Source organism: Felis catus, chromosome D1 (assembly GCF_018350175.1).
Source record: "Felis catus isolate Fca126 chromosome D1, F.catus_Fca126_mat1.0, whole genome shotgun sequence".
NCBI classification, from domain to species: Eukaryota; Metazoa; Chordata; class Mammalia; order Carnivora; family Felidae; genus Felis; species Felis catus.
In genome coordinates, this window is record NC_058377.1 from 111656475 (window position 1) to 111675816 (window position 19342).

The window sequence follows — 19342 nt, forward strand, 5'->3', positions numbered from 1 at the left end:
AACTAGATTTTTATTGTATTTGTTATAAATTTAAAAAAAATTTTTTTTAATGTTTTTATTGATTTTTGAAGGAGAGAGAGACAGAGCATGAGCCGGGGAGGAGCAGAGAGAGAGGGACACAGAATCCGAAGCAGGCTCCAGGCTCCGAGCCGTCAGCACAGAGCCCGACGCGGGGCTCGAACTCATGGACCGCGAGATCGTGACCTGAGCCGAAGTCGGACGCTCCACCGACTGAGCCCCCCGGGGCGCCCCTGTTACAAACTTCTAATTTCTACAATAGTTTTAGGTTTGCGTTAAAGCTACGGAGATAGCACGGGGCGTTCCCATGTACCCCACACCCAGTCTCCTCACCAGCCCTGACACATTGTCACTAACCCATGTCCAGCCGTGATCCCATCTTCCCAGCGTTCCCCTCAATGTCCCTCTTCTGACCCAGGCTCCCACCCAGGACCCCGCAGCACGTTCGGTCAGTACGTCTCCTCATTCTCCGGGCCACCATGCTGGTTGCTCGGACTTGCTTTGTTTTGGTGACCTTGATGGTTTTGAAGTGATTTTCGTGCGTTAACTCCCGTGCCCTTGAGGGGCGGGGCTAATCGGTCTCCAGGAGCTGCCTTCTGTGGGTGTCTTTTGTCTCTGCCTCTTTTTCTCTTGGGGTCTGGACAGCTGTCCTAGAAACCCTGGTGACTTCAGCGGTTCTGAGCGTAAAGCCTTTCCCGTCATGGCCACCCCCGTCCCCCATTTAAACACCTCTGGTTTTGTGTTTTTTTCACTCGGGTCTCTTATTTGGAAGTACTTGGTGGGTGATGGGGCTGGGGGCTGTTAATGGGCAAAGCCCACACTGAGGTTTATATCCCTCAGCTCTGTCGGGGGTCAAGGGAGGGCCTGGCCAGGGGGTAAAATACCTTGGGGGCAGCGTGAGCCGTCACTGCCTCAGGAGCAGAGGGCATCTCTTTCCCCGGGTGGGCCAAGCGCAAAGCGCCCCCGGCAGGCGGAGAGTGGCCTCAGCCTCTGAGCACGCTCCAAACAAAATGCAGAGTCCCCAGCGCGGCACTGCCCGGCTGACCTGCCTGCCTGCACCGGCCTGGGGCCCCTCTGCCCTCGCTCCGCGCGGCCTTTCAGCTGGCACGGTTGCTTGGGGTCTCGGCCGGGACTTTCCCCACCACAGGGCCTTTGCACTGGCTGGCCAGCCCCTTTGCACGGGGGCTCCTTCCCATCACTCAGGTGTCCGCTTGGACGTCACCTCCCCAGACAGATCTTCTCGGTCAAAGTGTCACCCGATCCCCCGCATCCCTCTGGAGCCCGCTTCACGGCTTGCCTTGTGGAACGGGCGGTGCTCACACCATCTGAAAGTAGCCGTTGGTCCCTCATGGATCGTCGGGGGGCCTCCAGAGCGCAGGCCCGGCAGTGGGACTGGCCCACCCTTGTCTCTCTGCCGGCATCGGCACCAGACCGGCATTTAGGGGAGGTTAGCGGCGTCTGTGAAAGCAGATGGGGGGGGGGGGGCGGCCGGGGGGTGTGGACGGCACCAAGCGGGACCTCTCCGCCACCAACGGGACGGCATCATCTGCTGCCGGAGGGGCCGCAGCCCGTGGCCACCACAGCGCCAGCCTCGAGGACGGAGCTCGATGCAGAGAGGGAGTGGGGCCCGGTGAGGAGGGCCTGGCCCTGGACAGCGGCCACTTCTGCCCGGTGACCAGGGCTCTCCCCCCAGGAGCCGGCCCGGCCCCCACTCATTGACATTGTGGCTAGGCTGGAGCCCGTGACCTCTGCAGCGCGCCTGCCTTAAAGCCCCGGAGCCCTCCCCGGAGCTCCTCGCGCTGCCTGGCTTACAAGGCTCTCCACGAGGGGCCAGGGCGGGGGCGGGCACCCCCATCTTACAGGGAGACGCAGGATGCGAAAGACAGAGCGACCGCCCTGCCCGTGGCACGGTGAGTGCAAAGAGGAGTCAGGTTTGGGCTTGGGCCCACGCTCTGACCGTTAAGACGGGGCGCTGTGTGACCTTGGCAGACGGCTTCACCTCTCCGTACTGTCTCCTCACCGGCGAGCCAGGGACGATAGAGCGCGTGCCTCCGAGGACGGTCCTGTGGCCCGAGCCGGAGCGCGTGTGTGCGGGGACTCCGGCCTCGGGCGTGGTGGCCCCTAGCCACGGCCGGCCGTCGGGACTCGAACCTCTGTTCCTGGCCCAGGGCCCGCCCTGCTTACGGCCACCCCAGCCCCTCCTGAATCACAGCAGGGTTACGTTCGGGGTGAGGAGAGCTGCCTGCCTCCCTCTGCCGGGAGAAGACAGAGTCCAGATGGGGGACGGGGGGGGGCACGGCTTGGGTGCGAGCCCCACCTCGCGTGCCCCGTGCAGGCCCCTGGTGAGCCTCTGTGACGAGCAGAGACCAGATCACTCCCAGAGGTGCTGAGAGCCCCGGCCCCGGAGGACACCTGCCTGCGGTCGCACCGGGGGACGGGCTGCAGGTGACAACGTCCAGCACGCATGGCTGGGTCAGGGTCCCGTTGCCCGGCACCTCCCGTGGGGGTGCGGTTTTGAAGACGGTGCTGGCCTGGCCTGAGGCCCTCTGAATGGCCCCAGCCCCCAGGGCAGGGTGGGAGTGCCAGGTGAGGGCACCAGCCCCTGCCCTGCCCTCCCCTGCCCCTGCCCCTGCCCCTGTGCGGGAAGGGGCCTCTGTAACGGCCGCTCAGTGTCCCATTGGAAAAGCCTCTGTGCATCTCTCGGGCCCTGGTTAGGGAAGTTCCCGTGTGGGACAAGCAGGGGTGCGGACCTCTAGCAGGTGGCCTCAGGCTGGGCTGGCAGTAAATCTTAATCCTTTCTCCTTTCCCCCCTTCTCCTCTTCTCTCTCTGCCTGTCACATCACTGCTTGAAGCAGCCGTGTGACGGAAGTCTGGCCAATGGGAGGAAAGCAGTGCTAGGGGGTGTGGCTTCTGGGAGATGTCCCGTGAGGTGGGGATACGCTGGTCTTCTTTGCCGTGGCGGGGTGCAATGCGATGGAACAGCTGGGGCCCAAGCAGCCGTTTTGTACCATGAGGTCAACACCGTAAAATGAAAAAGGAAGGAAAAAAATGGGAGGAAGCTGAGACCCTGATGAATGTGGAGCAGCCTTATCACGCTGGACCTCTTTTACACGAGAGCTACACACTTTCATCTTGCTTCGAGTTCCTTTACCTTAAGGTTTCTGACCTTTGTAGCTGAGTGAATACTACCTCACAGATACTCCAGGAGGTTTCACTGGGGAAAGATGAGCTCTGATGTCCAATTCTATTTGGTTCCGAAAGCAACCTCGAGGTAGGCACACGGGGTCAGGGGGTGAGCATTGGAAGGACCCAAGCTGCTGCTAACAGGGCCAGGGATGGCCCAGATTAGACGTTGGTGAACTTCCGGGGAACTGTGGCCCCCCCACCCCCACTCCAGACTGTCTCCTTCCAGCAGAAGGCCTCAGGCGGCCTCAGACAATGATGCCTACATTTCTGTGGCAGTGACCTTCCCAAGACCCACGTACCGGCCTGGGGGTAGCCCGTCTGTGCCCAGTTCCCCACCCGCCCCCTAGCCCATCGAGAAAGGATGTCTGGGTTGGCCAGAGGGCAGTCACACCTCCCAGGAACACTGTCCGTCCCCAGGGCAGCAGGCACAGCGACCGCTGAGACCCAGCTTCCAGTCTAAGCTCATGCCCTACCACAAGGGGCTGGGGGCTTTACCCCCGAGCCTCAGTCTCCCCACCTGTACAATGGGGGTCATAAGGGCCAGCCTTGTGGAGTGGCCGGAAGGGGTTCAGTGTGATGAGGGGTGAAAAGCCCCCGCCCGTAGCAAAGCGCTCGATGTGCTAACTTGCTGAGCGTGAGCGACTGTGGGGGTATCCCTGCCCACCCGGACTTGTAAATACGCAGGCGTCACCAGGAAGGCTGTTAACACACAGACTGCTGGGCCGCCCCCGGGGGCTCTGATTCAGCGCGTCTGCAGTGGGGCCCGGGAATGCATTTCAAGCCAAATCCCATGTCAGCAGACCACATTTGGACCACCGGAGCCCGAGCCACGTACAGGAGCCCGGTGGCTGGGTCTGAATGTGGGCTTCCACCTTGGAGGCTGTGTGACCTTGGGCAAGGAGCCTGCCTCCTCTGGGCTTTTGGCTCCTCGTCCATCACGTGGAGGAGAATTAGAACCCTGCTCCGTGGGGATCAATCCAAATGACAGGGCACCAAGCCAGGCAAGTGGCCAATGCTTGTTTCTCTTCTTCCTCTTCCTCCTGCCGCCACCCCCCCCCCCCTTATCATCATCGTCATGTCTGGATGAATGTGTTCTCAGTAGGGGGAGCAGTTCTCTGTCTCCCACCCAGGGAGCAAGAGTGGGAGCCTGCTACGTACCCTGCTCAGGACCAGGCCCACCACCTGCGTCTTGCCCTGGTGCCCGGGGATGGGGCCCTCTGCCCTCCAAGGGGCATCCTACGTGTCCACGCAGGGATGCTGTCACCTCCCTAGAATTGGTGAGTCTTGAACTGATGGCCAACTCCTCCCCCCCGCCCGCCCCGCCACCCCGGCCTGACCCTGGTGACCCAGCTGGTGCTGCGAACAGGTCACCAGCAGGGCCTGCCTACCAGGCTTGGGCAGACCACGTGGCCGGTCCTCAGTCCGGGGACGCACCTGGGGCTCGTCGCTGAGCGCGCTGCCACCTGCTGGTGGGCTGTGGCACTGCAGGCAGGGTGCCCTCCCAGACCCCTTGGGACAACACAGCCCCCCCCCCCCCCCCCCCCCGTCTCCCACTTGTCCCCAGAGCATGGAACCAGCCCAACTGTCACGGAAGAGTTTGCAGGCGTGGCGGGGGGGGCATCACATTTGTTGAGGGACAGTCTGCCTACCATACATCCCGATTCCGTGGCTCTGTATTCACCCCACCGTGTGCCGTCACCGCCTGTGTTAGGCGTCCCCATACCCTAGAAAGAAACCCCGCGTCCAGTGTCCGTGGTCCCATTTCCCCCGCCCGCCCCGCCCGCCCCTGGCCACCTTCAGCCTCCTTTGTGTCTCCACGGACGTGCGATTCTGGACATTTTGCGTAAATGGGACCACCGGTATGTGGCCCTTGTGTCGGGCTTCCCCCCCTTGGCACGGCGTCCCAGTACGTCGTTTCTTCCTCCGGCCAGGCAACGCGTCGCCGTGCGGCCACGGCCCGTTTTCACGGTCCATCCATCGGCTAACGTTTTCCCGTGAGTGGTGCCGCCATCAAGGTTTTCGTGTGGCCGTACGTTCTCGGCTCTCTTGGGTACGTGCCTAGGAGAGGCAGTGCGGGGTCCCACGTAACCTCTGTCTGACATTTTAGAGAACCGCCGGACCGTCTTCCAGAGTGGCCGCACCGCCGTGCCCACTCCTGAGTGTCCCGCCGATCCTCGGGGCGGACAGAGACCTTGGGCAGGAGCGCAAGGGTCGGAGCCCGAGAGACCTTGGAACAGCCAAGGGTCTGACATGCTCCCTTCTGCACGTGTGACCCCCCAGAAACAGCTCAATCTCTCTGAGCTGCTCTCTCTTCTACAAAAAGCCAGCAACAGGGTGTAGCTGACACTGTCCCTTGGCCTCACTGTCCCATGGATCCCAGGTGAAGAGGCAGCGTGTGCAAAGGTCCTGTGGCAGGGAAGGGCTTGAGATAGGCAGCGAAGTGGGGCTGGAGGGAGGAACGGGGGAAAGACTGAGGGGCACAGGAGGTAGGAGGCAGAGGTGGCTAGGAGAGTATCCCGGTGGAGGCAGCTCTTGGCAAAGCCACCAAGTCTTGCCTCATGCTTGGGGGTTCAGTCCGCTCAAGAATTTGAGCTTGCAGATAGACTTGTTTGTGCATGGTAAGAGTCCGTGAAGGGAGGAGGTCAGAGAGAAATGTCTTGTAACAAAAAAGCAGCCCAGGCACAAGAATCAAGGGAGCAGGGCAGGTTTCCCGGCCAGCACCCCCTGGGCTCAGGGCCGGGGTGGGGGGCCCACCCTCCTTGGAGAACCTGGAAGGTCCACCCCATTTGGTTCAGCCCAGCCTGGCCAGGGGTCTGCGTGCCAGGCACCAGCCTTCACCCTTTCACGGCACTGAATCTTGGAGACAGCCTTGTGATGTCTGTGTCTTTATTGCCCCCATTTCGCAGAGGAGGAAACTGAAGCTCAGAGTGAGTAGAGCATCTTCCCCGGCCACACCAGCCCCGAACAGAACATCAAGACCCGCCCCGATCGAGACCCAGGCTGGCACAACTCCGAGGGCTGGGATTCCAAACAGCCCTCGCCACGAAGCCGGTTCCTTCTCTCATCCATCCCCTCCAACCATGGCCTCAGCTCTTCATTCTGGACCTTTCGACTCCCCGGGGCTGCTCCGAAGGGGGGCGAGGATGTTGTCGAGCTGTCATCTAGATGGCGGCCGGCTGGTCACAAGGCTCTCAAGAATGGGGTCCTAACTGACGGTGTCCCATTGTCCTCACCAACAGGGAGCTGCCACAGTTTTTCCTGAATTTCTCCAGGTCACTGCTCTCAACCTGTTACTTTAGAGCTGTACCTCTGTCTTCTACGAGGCTGGGTGTGTGTATGTACGCATGGATGGATGGATACATGGAGGGATGGGTGGATGGATGGATGGATAGATGGATGGGTGGATGGATGGATGGGTGGATATATGGATGAACAGATGGATGGATGGATGCATGAATGAGTGGATGGATGGATGGATGGATGGATGGACAGATGGATGCGTGAATGAATGGATGGATGGATGGACGGATGGATAGATGGGTGGATGGATGGATGGACAGATGGATGCGTGAATGAATGGATGGACGGATGGATAGATGGGTGGATGGATGGATGGATGGATGGGTGGAAGGATGGGTAGATTGGTGGATGGATATGGAAGGGTGAGTAGATTGGTGAACGGACAGACAGATGGATGGGTGGATGGATGGATGGATGGATAGGTAAATTGGTGGATGGATGTGGATGGGTGGGTAGATTGGTGAATGGACAGACAGATGGATGGGTGGATGGATGGATGAATGGATGGATAGATGGGTGGATGGATGGATGGATAGATGGGTGGATGGATGGATGGATGGATGGAAGGATGGGTAGATTGGTGGATGGATATGGATGGGTGAGTAGATTGGTGGATGGACAGACAGATGGATGGATGGATGGATGGATGGATAGATGGATGCGTGAATGAGTGGATGGATGGATGGAAGGATGGGTAGATTGGTGGATGGAAGTGGATGGGTGGGTAGATTGGTGAATGGACAGACAGACGGATGGGTGGATGGATGGATAGATGGATGGATAGATGGGTAGATAGATGGATGGGTGGATGGATGGTGGAAGGATGGGTAGATTGGTGGATGGACAGATGGATGGATAGATGGATGGACAGACGGATGGGTGGATGGATGGGTGGGTAGATTGGTGAATGGACAGACAGATGGATGGGTGGGTGGATGATTAGAGAAATACACTGCCATACCTCCTAAAAGGTAGATAAGTGTATTTATTTTATCCATGATAATAAATGAATGTATGCAATTTCCATCTTGAAACCAGCCTGCCAAGGCATGAGGTTTCCCAGGGATGCCCACCTTGCCATCAGAGCTCCTGGTGTGCCCCCCCGCCCCCCCTTGAAAATTTCCATCCATTCCTCACCTTTGAGCCACTCGAATAAGCACACCACAGAATAGTCGCCTTGGTGAGGCACCTGCTCCCGTGCGTCTCCCAGCCCTTGCGGGAAAGAGCGGTACCCGGCCCTCCCCTCTGCCCACTCCTGGCCGTGCCGCTGTTTTGATAGAACATTCGCCATCTGTGTCCCGTCAGTGATCCTGACGGCCACCGCGGAAGCCCATGTGGCAGGTGGAGAAGCCAAGGCTGGGGAGAGTCAGGGGCCCATTCTCACGATCAATCAGGAGACCACAAAAGCGGCCAAGGCGGTGTTTGGATCGGCAGGTAGAAATCTAGCTGCTGCACCGCCTCTGTTTCCACCCCAAAGTCTCCTGTCCCCTGAGTCCCGTTTGGAGGTACTCACACGCAGTCCTGCCTGTGCTCTCAGGCACAAGTGCGGGCAGCCCCGGTATTCCAGTCATTACAGTCGGAGAGGGGACGGGGGTCAGCTCCAGAGGGTGCCGCATCTGGCTCAGCCCCGGGACGTGGCCCCGGCAAGGTCACCCTCCGGTGGCTGGAGGCTAAGTGTAGACCCACGGTTCACCTTTGCAAGCCCTTCCACCCCCGGGAAGGCGGGAGGCCTCTGAACCTGCCGAGGGGCTCAAAGACCCACTCCAAGCAGCTGAAGCTCGGTCACCCAGAGGGGGCCGCCCACGGCTGGGGCTCAGGGGCCAGGCAGCGGGCCCTTGGTTTCTTGGCTTCACACGGATGGGGCCACCTTTTTCCCGGGGCAGCTGAGGAGTGGACGGGTCCCGGGCAAGCAAAGAGGCTCTCACTCTCCGAGGCCACCTGCGGCCTGTCCTGTCAGCTCTGCGCAGGCGAGGGCGCCCGGCTGGCCACTCCCTAGCAATTCTCTTTTCCCCTAATTGACTCAGCACTGCTCACCGGGGAACCTTCGACGCGGCCAGCTCTCGACTTTTGGCGGGAGGCCAGTGAGGCCAGCCACGCAGCTCGGGCAGTCAAGACATCGCACTGGTTTTTTTGTTGTTGTTGCTTCTGTTTTTGTTTTTATGTTCTTTTACCATTTTATCCACTTTTAAGTGTACGATCTCACGGAGCTAACCACTTCCGCAGGCTTGCGTGACCATCGCTGCTGTCTGTTTCACTTTTTCCTCTTCCCGGATGGAAGCTCTGTCCCCATTAGACACTAACTGTCCCCTCCCAGCCCCGGCGCCCACCGTCTGCCCTCTGTCTGGATAGACGTGACTCCTCTAGGGGCCTCGTGTGAGTGGATCACACAGCAGGTGTCCTTCTGCGGCTGGCTCGTGTCGCTGAGCGTCCCCTCCTGGTCCATCCCTGCTGTGGCAGGGGTCGGCTTCTTTCCTGGAGGCTGAATGCTACTCCACTGTGTAGATGGGCCGCACCTGGCGTCTCCAACCATCTGTCACCGGACATTTAGGGGAGCCCACCTCGCGAGTATTGCGAACACACAGCTGCGAACGTGGGGGAGCAAATGCCCGTCCCGTGCTACTTCTGCGTGTGACTTGTTGAGCAGCGGCCATCCTGTTTCCCAGCAGCTGCCCCACTGATAGCCCCACTCTTGCTGGCTCTCCGCCCAAAGTCCCGGAGACCCTCGAAAGCAAGGACCCCGCTCAAACCCTCCCCCTCCCCCTTCTTCCTCCCCCCTCCCTTTCCCCCTTGGCTGGGCAGGTGCGGGTGACAGCAAAGGCATGAGAGGGAAGTAGGCCGTCATCACTGGGGCCTCTGGAACGCCCTGTCCTGGCTCACAAGGCATCTTCTCATGGGGACGTGGGTGCCCGGTCTCCAGCCTCTGCCCGCCCCACGCCTACAAAGAAGGGACCAGGCCAAGTAGTGAAACCCGAAAGCGGGTTCATGAGACCCCACTCCCATCCCGATTTCCTTTCCGGGGGATCCTACCTGTGTGCCCACCGCCCCACCCCCAGGAGGGTCCCCAGGAGCCTTGTATCTATCAAGAAGAGAAGGAGGGAAGGCCGTGATGCACACACGAGCTGCAGTAGACGCAGAGGGTCTGGGGCCTCCTTGGCGTGCTGGGGTCTCAGACCTTCTGTGCTGGTGGGCTGGGCAGTGTGATGTCCCCGGGGGGGGGGGGGCAGGGCAAGAGTCACGCCCTGTGACACCAGCCCAGTGTCCTGCAAACGTGCGACTTGGACAGGAGGCCGGCCAAGCCTGACGTGGGTGGCCTGGCTCCCTGCCTGGGTGGGGGGGCCAGCGCCTCCTCCCGCAGGGGCACCGGGGGCCTCCTGGGGACAAGGCCAGCCGTCCCCGCTCAGGAGGCAGAGCGGAACAGGGCAGCGCCTGCGACTGGCCCTCAGCCCCCCGCCCAGGAGCTGCTGCCTTCCCACCTCTCCCATCCAATCTGTTTTGGGTATTAACCCCGAGCCCCCGAGCGTCGCCCCCTTTGTTTCGGGGGCAACTTGGTGCCGGGTGGGTGCGATGTGGCCTGGGCAAGCTCACCTCCTGAACATGCTTCCTCGTCTGTGACCCCGGGGGCCACGCCGGGAACCTGCAGCATCTCGTTCCATACCCCTCACCTGCTCCCCCTGCAAGGTCTGAGAAAAGCGAGCCACTGCCTGTGCCCTCTGGCTCTCACCCCGGCTAGCCTCAGGTGACCCCACCCACCGCCACGGTGGGGGCAGCAGGTGCACGGCCTTTGCTCCTCTGGGCCTGGCAGGTTGCAGGGGTGAAGGAGTTCAGGGAGGCTCGTACCTGGCACATCGCACAGGTGCTTAAAACTGCCCACGGAGACACAGCTTCACGATGGAGGGAGTTTTTTTGGGGGGGGGGGTTCCAAACAAAGGAAACCCGTCTCTCTCTCTCTCCACGTGCAGGTGCACACACGCACACACTCATGCATGCACGCGTGTGCCCCCACGGGCACAGGAACACACACACACACACACACGCACACACACGCATCAGCCTATGCTTTCCGTCCGCACGAACCACCTCTTGGTTTCGACAAACAGCCGCTTTCCGAACCAGGGCCTGAAAACGCATCGTTAGCCCTATTCCTCAGGATAATCGTCGCAAGCAAACAGGGTTCAAGGAAAAACGGCAAGGGTCTCCCCGGGCTCAGGCTGCGTCGCAATCTCTCAAACAGCCGAGTGGAACGCAACGCTTTAATGTTTCGGTTACACAGACGCCCACGAGCTCCCGCAGCCGTGCCGCCAGGAGGCTTCTCGGGTGGCCCCCGTGACAGCCGGCTCCCCCGGGGGGCCGAGGGGGCTCCGGGCCAACGGAAACCCACAGGCCGCCCACGTAAAGCGGCCCTCCCTGCCCGGCCCCCCTCGGCCGGCGCCCCCTTCCGATCCAACCGCGCTGGAGAGAATCGCAGAGGGCCGGGAGGCACACAGCAGCCGGGCAGAGCAGGAGAGGGACGGGGGCAGCGGGGAGCGTCCCGGAGACCTGCTGTGCCGCCGTGATCGGCTGTGACAGTGGGCGCTCGGGCACCGGCCGGCCCGCACCTGCTGGGCCGGGTCGGCCGGGGGCTCGGAGCCGGCCTGGGGCCAGAACGTGGACGGCCTTCCTCGGCCGGGTCCGGGGTTGGTGGGGGGGGGGGGCTACGCCCGGCCCCCCCGGCTCCTCTTCCTCTGCCTCCGCCGCCGCCGCCGGGGCTGGGGGCCCTTGCCGGGGGGCCAGGGCGGGCCGCCGCGGAGCCCGGCCCCGCTCTGGAGCAGACGCACCAACTCGTGGTCCTTGTGGTCCAGCACGCGGGGCAGGAACAAGGAGGACTTCTGCGTGCGGCGCGTCTTGAAGCCCCTGCGAGGCCGGCCCTTGCCGTTCACGGACACGTACCACAGTCTCTCGGCGCTGGGCTGGCGCTGGGCCCCCGGCCCGCTGGGCGCCGTGCGGTACAGCCGCGAGGCGTAGGTGTTATAGCCCAGCTCGTGGATCCGCTCCACGAACTGACACTCGGCACTGTAGCTCTCCTGCAGGGGGCCAGACGCCTCGGTCAGCCGCGGGAGGCCCCGCGCTCGAGGCCGGGGGCCGGGGTCTCGAGGACCCCCCCGCTCCTTGGCGGGGCCCCCCTCCCCTCCTTCCTCCCTCCCGGCACGCGCCCAGCACCGACCTGACCCGCTCCCACGCCCGGGCTGTGCCCGTTCCCCCTCCGGGTCCGCGGCCTTGACCTTCGGGGTTCAGCGCGAGGGTCTGCTGTTTCCGCCACGGTTTCCTGAGCCCCCGGGCGTTGTGGCTCCCCCAGCCCTGTCCCCCCCCGCCGCAGGCACTGACTAAGGAGGCATCCCCGGCACGGGGACGCGGGGCGGTGTCAGCAGAGCGGACGTGGGGCCTGCCCGAAATCTCCGCTGGTGACACGGACGTCGGCAGGACGTCTGGACACAGACCCCGGACGCCTTGTGAAAAGCGTGCGTGCGAGAGAAAAGACGCGAATATTGAGAAGAGCACGGGAAGGATGTTTCCGTGGGGTTTTCAGGAGCCTGGCGCCTGCACGAAACTTGGCTCTGGGCCTTGAGCTCCGAGACCGGCCGCCTCGGCCTCGGGGCGCCTGCCCCATGCGCGTGGACCAGAAGCCAGGAGCCCAGGCGGAAGGTCATGAACCGCACAGACGCTGCTCTTGTAGGGCGGCTGGGGGTGGCGGCGCCCCAGCACAAGTGGGGGGTGCGCGGGGGCCTGTGTGGGCCTGGGGCAGGCCGGGGGGCACGGGCTGAGACGCGCGGCACTGCCTTCTCAGAGGCGGGCATCTGGAGGGCGAGAGGCACAGACTGGTAACTCCAGGGGCCTCCACCAGCGTCCCCTGGGCCGCCTCGTGGGGCGCCCCTGGGTCCAAGGGGTGGGTGTGCCAAGCACCCCCAGGGCGTCCCTCCTCAGCCCGGGGCCCAGGGGCAGGGCTGGGGGACAGGCAGAGCTGGGCAGAAGGAGCCCGAGACCCTCATGGTCTGTCTCCATCTGTGGAGGGGAAAGGCGGCTGCTACTGAGTGCAGGTGGCCCCAAGGGCCGCAGGCCCGTTCTCAGGGGGTCACAGGCTGGTCAGAGCCACGCCCGCGAGGTGGGCAGTGTGTGATCTGCAAAGGGCACAGGAAGCACGATGCTCCAGCACCAAACACCCGTCTCCCGACGACGTGTAAGTTCAGAGGGAAGGGGGCCGGGTTCTAGCTCTTCCGGACCTCCCTGCTGTCCCCTCTGCTGTCCCACCCTTCAGGGGATGCCCAGAATGCCCCGGGTCACAGTACAGACGCCATGGACAAAGACCAGCCTCCGCACTTTATAGACGGGGAAACTGAGGCCCGGGGTGGCGGCAGGCCCCAAATCACGGGGATGTGGCACCGTTCTGGTCTGCGTTCAACCCCCGCCTAGCGTGGGAACCAGGGGCCGTCTGGGGGTGAGTGGGTGGGCTCCGGGCTGACCTCCATGCCAGGCGGCTACATTGGTGCCTGGCCCCCACGCTAAACTGGGAGAAACTCAGGGTGTCCCTCCTCAGCCCTGTGAGCCTCAGAGAGGGAGGAGTTCAGGGCCTCCAGAGGGGGGTCCTGGGGGGGGGCGCAGAGTTTGCCTCTTGTAGGGGCTCCCAGAGGGGTCAGGAGGCCCAGGAGGAAGGTGCCAGCACAGGAGCAGGGTCTCCAGGTGCCCCAGCTGGGACTCACAGCGGCAGCGGTTCCCGAAGCCTCGCTGGTTCCTCCGACTGTCCCACCCCAGACCCTCTGCTCCACAGGGGCCTCCCCCCCAGTCACCCCCACCCACTGGTGCCACCTGCTGAAATTCTCCTTGAAACCATCCACCTTGGGGAGGCTGCTCTTCCTTTGCAGGCTCCAGAAAAGCCAGCCTGGGGCAGAGTGTGGCTGTGGCCGGTGTGGCTGCGACCCCAGCTGGTTCTGAGCCCCAGGGCAGCGGGCAGGGGGTGTGCAGGGAGGGCGGCCGCAGGAGCGAGGGGAGGCTGGCTGAGAGGTACCTTGCCCATGAGGTGACACCTGGAGAGTCATTAGGGGAGAGGTGGGCCCTTTCTAGTGGGCGTTTCTGATGGGGGCACTGCAGTCAGGCAAAGGCAGGGAAGGGTGACCAGCGTGGCTGGTCCTGAGGAAGCGAGAGGGGTTCAGGAGGCTGTGCTGAGTACACGGGTGATGGAATGATGGTGGAAGGGAGGAGCCGAAGGCGGTCCGGGCAGCTCCTTTGGGGGCCGAGGCACCCCGGTGGTGACGTGTGGGCGATGGGGAGCTTCTGGAGGCCATGACAGGAGCGGATTCACATGTAGTAAGATCCCGATGCATATACCCAGCAGAGAGTGTGACATATGGATGCCCGGGGCAGTGGTGAATGAAGGAATGAATGCCAGGGGGATGATGGATGGATGGATGGGAGGAAGGGAGAGAGGAAGGAAGGAAGGAAGGAAGGAAGGAAGGAAGGAGGAAGGAAGGAGGAAGGAAGGAGGAAGGAAGGAAGGAAGGAAGGAAGGAAGGAAGGAGGAAGGAAGGAAGGAGGAAGGAAGGAAGGAAGGAAGGAAGGAAGGAAGGAAGGAAGGAAGAAGGAAGAAGGAAGGAGGAAGGGGAGGGAAGGAAGGGAGAAGCCGGGGTTGTCAGATCTAACCAATAGCAGCCACAGGTAGACTCTGACCCACGGGGATCCCCCAGGCCATGCTTTGTGCTGTCCCCCAAAGCCCTGGGCCCGGGTCCCCCATGGGAGACGTGGCAAAGGCCTTAGGCTCCCCCCTCCGGATTCAGCCCTCCCCGCCCAATCTATGAACTTGCTCAGTGCGGATGATGGCCCTCGGGACCGGTAACACCAGCACCACCCCTGCAAGGCGACGAGAACGCCTCACGGGGCCCCTCTCCGTAACGGACAAGGGGCGTCTGTAGATGGTCTCAGGCCACTTGAGGAACAGAAAATCAGTCCTGCCCACCGGGCACCAGGGGCACGGGGCTGAGGCTTTGGCGAAGCCACGATGCCCCTCAAGGAAAAAAGTCAGGCCAGAGCCCGGCCTGAGGGCACATCCTGATAAGCCGTGACGTCGGGTGTCTGCAGACTCTAGGAGCACCTGCGGAAGAGGATTGGGCGCCAGGGGGGGGTCCCTCCCCCCAGACACGGCTTCTCTTAAGTGGCCCCTGAGGCAGACAAAACAGCTGGGCGCGTTCCAGTTTTTCCATCTCCTTCGGCAAAACGGCGGAAGGTCTGGGACGAGACGGCAGCTTAAAGAGGGTTTTGCTGATCACACTTTGCCCAGCTCCCCAACCTCTCCGGGCAGGGAGAGGCTGGTGTGGGTCCCCTGCGAAGAGACTGCTGCACGGAGAGAGGGAACTGCGGGGAGATGGTCCTCGGGCTGCGTCGTCTAGGTTACCGGGGACGGAAAACCTCTCATTGCCCAAGGAGGTATCAGCCGAACTGCGCGTAATGACTAGTTGGAGACGGCAAATTTCCTGCTTCCATGCATTTTACTCCATGCGTCCCCACCCCTGCCCTTGGGGGAAGGACACCGCCGATGCCCACAGAGTCACGGGACCCTTTTCTGTTGCGGAGGCCCCAGGCTGTGTAGACTGGATTCCGAATCTGGGTGCCTGGGAGGCGGGCCCTGTGGTCCTTCCTCTGTGTTCCGGCCTGAGTACGAACAGCTCTCAGCTCTCGCCTTCCCATCCCCGGGGGAGGGCTGGCTGTGCCGTGCCCTGCTTCCCTCTCTCGTCCCCCCAGGAGACCCCTGGTTGAGCCCACAGAAAAGCTCTGCCCGGCAGGCAGTCGCGTGGCGCCCCACGGCTCACCGGGTCTATTTATCTCAGTGGAGATTCGGGGGACAATCTCTGCCTCGCTCTCAGCTACCGTGGGGGGAAGGGCAGCGATGGTGAACAAAAATGTGTGGCGGGGCAGCTTCTAACCAGCGACACTGGAGAACGCAAGACAAGTGTGACCCCGTGGGGTCCTCCCCGGGGGGCCGTGCCCCAAGGCAATCACACGGGCAGCCGCCACCGACAGCCGAGGCCGCCCCGGGCATCGAGACCCCGGGGCTTGAGGCTCTGGTTCCAGCTCGGGTTCTGCAGGTCCCCGGACAAAGCGTTACACCGCCCACGTCCCCTCTGTCCCCTAGCGAGTGGCCGAGGGAGATGGCCGCCCCATCCACGCCTGCCCACGTGCGAGATCGGACTCACCGAAGCGTATAGCCGTCCTCTCTTGTTCATGGCCAGGTACCGTCCAGAGAAGAGCCCCTTGATGGCCACGATGCCCACCTCCACCGCCGTGATCTCCAGGATACCTGGGAACAGTGTGAAGGCGCGTCACTCCCCGTGCCCCCCCACAGAGCCCCGCGCTGAGGGCCCAGGACCCCCTGGACCCGCCCAAGCCTCGCCCAGGCTCGGGGAGGTGAGGGCAACACACACTTAAGCGGGGCGGGGCGGGGGGGGGGTGACTCGGGAGGTTGAGGAAAAGGAGAGGCTACTGGATGGGAGGCAGAGCCCGGGGGCATCGGGGCAGGCTTCTCCGACGAGAAGAATTCCGACACGGGAGGGAAGGAAGAAAACTGACATTGCTACCCGCTGACTCTGCCGGGTGCGGGGTCTCTCAGGACACGGGAGCCTCTCAGCCACCCGGCGAGCCGCTGCGCGATCCGACAGACAGGCCAGCTGAGACGGCCGGGGTTAGGAGACTTTCCCGAGACCACCCCCACGTGAGCGAGCCGGAGCTCCAACCCCGGCTGCGGAGAGCGGTGCCGGAGCTCTCCAACCGCATTGTCTACACCCCACAGCATCTGAGGAGTCTGGGGCAGGGGTGAAGCTGGGACTGCTGCGCGCAGGGCACTGAGGGAGCCACCGGAACTCACTGGCAGCGGGCCTGGGCGCAGGTAACTGTGCAGGGCAGGGTCCAAGCGCCGCAGAGGACAGTAGCAGGAAGCGGGCTTAGACCAGGGATGGCACAAAGGGAAGCTGACCTGGGCTCTCCCATCCCCACTGCGCGGAAGGACTTTAAGTCTCCCCTAAGCTTCCTTCTGAACGCAGGAGTGTCTTTTCATCAGAGGTCCTGCAACAAAGGCCCCGGTGGGGCCGTTGTCCCCCCCCCCCCCGGCCCCCCAAGGGCTCCAAGGGGCTCTGGAGCCAAAGCGATGCCCTCTCCAGGGCCCCCAGCACAGCAGCAATCCCAGGGCCAAGACGCGGGGCGATGCAGGCCGCGGGCCTCTGGCGTCCGTGGGACGCAGCGGGGGCGGATTGCGCGCCGAGGGCGGCGGCGCCGCGTCCCGATGCGGGACAGGGGTGGCTGCGCACCGCGCGCTCCTCTGCCCCCAAGCTGCCTGCCTTGGATGCTCCAAGGATTCTGATGCTCTGTGGGAGCCTGGATTTGGAGAGAACCGGGGCGTTGCTGGGAAGGGAGCGCGGGCGCTCGGGAGCCCCATCCTGCGGCCCCCGGGACGCCCTGGCGACAGCTCGCCCCCCACGCGCGGCTCCAGAGGCGTCCTCCGAAGGCGCCTTCCCGGGGCTGCGGCTTTCCTCGCGGAAGCAGCGGTTTCCCGCCGCCGCACGGCTTCCTACGCTCGGCGCGGGGGCGAGCGCCGCGGGCTGCGGCACAGGACACCGGGCCCCCCGCCACGCTCCCACGCTCCCCGCTGCGTCCCTGCCTCGCCCCGAGCTCGGGTCTCCCGCTCCCGGCCAAGCGGAGCTGCTTCGGCCCCCGGCCCCCGCGCTCCTCTCCCGGAGGCTCAGCCCGAGCCCGGGTCCCCACGGCCAGAGAAGCCAAACCCCGGCGCCCGCGGGGCTCCCGCTGGAGCCCGATCCGGGCCGTGGGGCCGGGCGGGAGCACACCTGTGCCCCCGGACCCGGGCGGACGTCCCTCCGCGCGCCTAGCTCGTATCCCGCGGCCCCGCACCGAGGCGGCGCCCGCCCTGCCTGTCGCTCTGCGGCCGAGGGCGGCGGTTCGGGCCCCGGGAAATGACTCTCCCGGCGGCGGCCGCGCTCCAGGAGGGCGGAGGGGCCGGCGGGGCGCCCCGGGGTCGGCCCGAGGAGGAGAGGTCGTCAAAATAGTAGGAGACCCTACCCGCCTCGTCCGGCGCCTTTTCTCCCACCAACTCACGGGGCTCAAACTTGCCGGGGCCCCGGGACCCAGCCGGGCGGGGCGCCCCGGGGGTGTCTACCGCGCGTGCCCTCGGACGTGACCCCCTCCCCCCAGCTCCCCCCGCGCTCTTCTCCCCGACGCCAGGAGGCGGCGGGGGACCCCGGCGGGCACCCTGGGCGCGCCAGGTCCTTCCGGACCCCGCTCCCCCCCGGGGGCCCCCGCCGCGCCTCGACACTCACTGTAGGCGCTGTTTTCCAGGCTGCCGTTGACGCGGCCGCTCGGGTGCAGCTGGAGGTGGTACTTGGTGGCGCAGTAGAGCTTGCGGCGCCGGGGCGCCCCGCCGAGGTGCTCGTAGACGCCGCCGCGGCCGCCCGCATCGCGCCGCGGTCGCGCCCCGGGGCCCGCGGCCGGCCAGCCGGGCTCCAGCAGGTTGAGCAGCAGCAGCCAGATCAGGCCCATCGTGGCATCGCGCCCGCCCCGCGGCGGCGGCGGCTGCAGGCGAGCGCGGCGCCCATGGAAGGGGCGGCAGCGGGGCCGGGGCGCTCGGAGCGCGCGGGGCGGTGCGGACTCGCGGCGAGCGGGGGAGGGGCGGGAGGGAGCGGGGGCTGGGGGAGAGAGGGAGGGAGGCAGAGAGGGAGAGAGAGGGAGAGAGAGAGGGAGGGAGGGAGGGAGGCACCTCCTTTAATTTTCACCCGGGATCCGGTGAAATTTCCGTTGCTGCGCACAGCGCGGGAAGAAAAGACGGTGCGGCAACAAAAGGCCGACGTGGTGCCCGGGCGGAGGCGCGGGAGGGGCGGGGAGCCCGGCGGGGCGCGGGGTTCGGGCCGGGCGCCCCCCGCGCAGCGCCGTCGAGCCGCGGCTCCGCGCCCCCGCGCGCCCTCCCGGCTCCGAAAGGTCCCTTCCCGCCCCGCCCCGCCCCCGCCCCCTCCCCCAGGCCAATTATGCCTCCGAAAATTATAGACCGAGGCCTCGAGGCGGCCGCCCCAGGCCCTGTCACCCCCTCCCGCCCCCCATCAATCCCCCGGCACAATGGGACCGCCGCCGATGACTGATGTCCGCGAAAACAACTTGCGGGGAAGTCGCGCTGGCGAACGCCCATTAAAGGAGGCGCATAATGAAGGGGGCCGCGGAGCGCGGCGGAGGGGAGGGCCCCGGGGCGCGGGCGCGCGTGGGGGACCCCGGGGCTGGGTCTGCGCTCGCGGCTCCCTGCTGGAGCGCGACGCTGTCCTGGTGGCCCGGGCCGGGAGGCGCTTTATCCTGCGGCGCCCCCCAACCTGGCAGAATCCGGGAGGGCGAGGCTGGCGCACGTCGGGCGGCCTCGGAGGAGGCTCGGGACCCAGCAGCCGGCCAGAGAGGGGGCTGGGGAAGCGGGAGGGAGTCGGGGGAGCCAGAGAAAGAGGCACAGCGACAGACAGCAATGGAGAGCAAGAGAGGCCGCCGTGAGAAGGAAAAAACGGGAGAGCTGGAGACAGAGAGGGAGGGACAGACCGCCAAGAGGAGACAGAGCCGGGGGAGCCCGGGGAAGATCCGAGAAAAGCTGGAGGAGTCTGGTGACCACCGAGGAGGGAGACGAAAGCCATGAGCGGGGGCAGGAGGGGGGGTGGCGGCCGTCCCTGTCCTGGGGGAGCAGCGGCTTCCGGGTGGCCCCTGGCCTGAGGGGGGACCCTGTCCCCTAGGGACCCCGGTGAGGAAGGGCTTCAGACAGAGTGTTGGAGAAAGCCACAGCCCCCCT

The 19342-nt window shown here is 64.4% G+C and overlaps 1 protein-coding gene across 1 annotated transcript; it reads right to left on the reverse strand.

Annotated features, from left to right (window-relative positions):
• Positions 1–11195: 11195 nt before the first annotated feature.
• FGF3 (fibroblast growth factor 3) lies at positions 11196–18069 on the reverse strand. Its single transcript, XM_023239755.2, has 3 exons — positions 17850–18069; positions 15720–15823; positions 11196–11564 (listed from the first exon to the last, which is right to left on the reverse strand). The coding sequence occupies exons 1-3, from the start codon at positions 18067–18069 to the stop codon at positions 11196–11198; spliced, it is 693 nt and encodes a 230-aa protein (XP_023095523.2).
• Positions 18070–19342: the final 1273 nt, after the last annotated feature.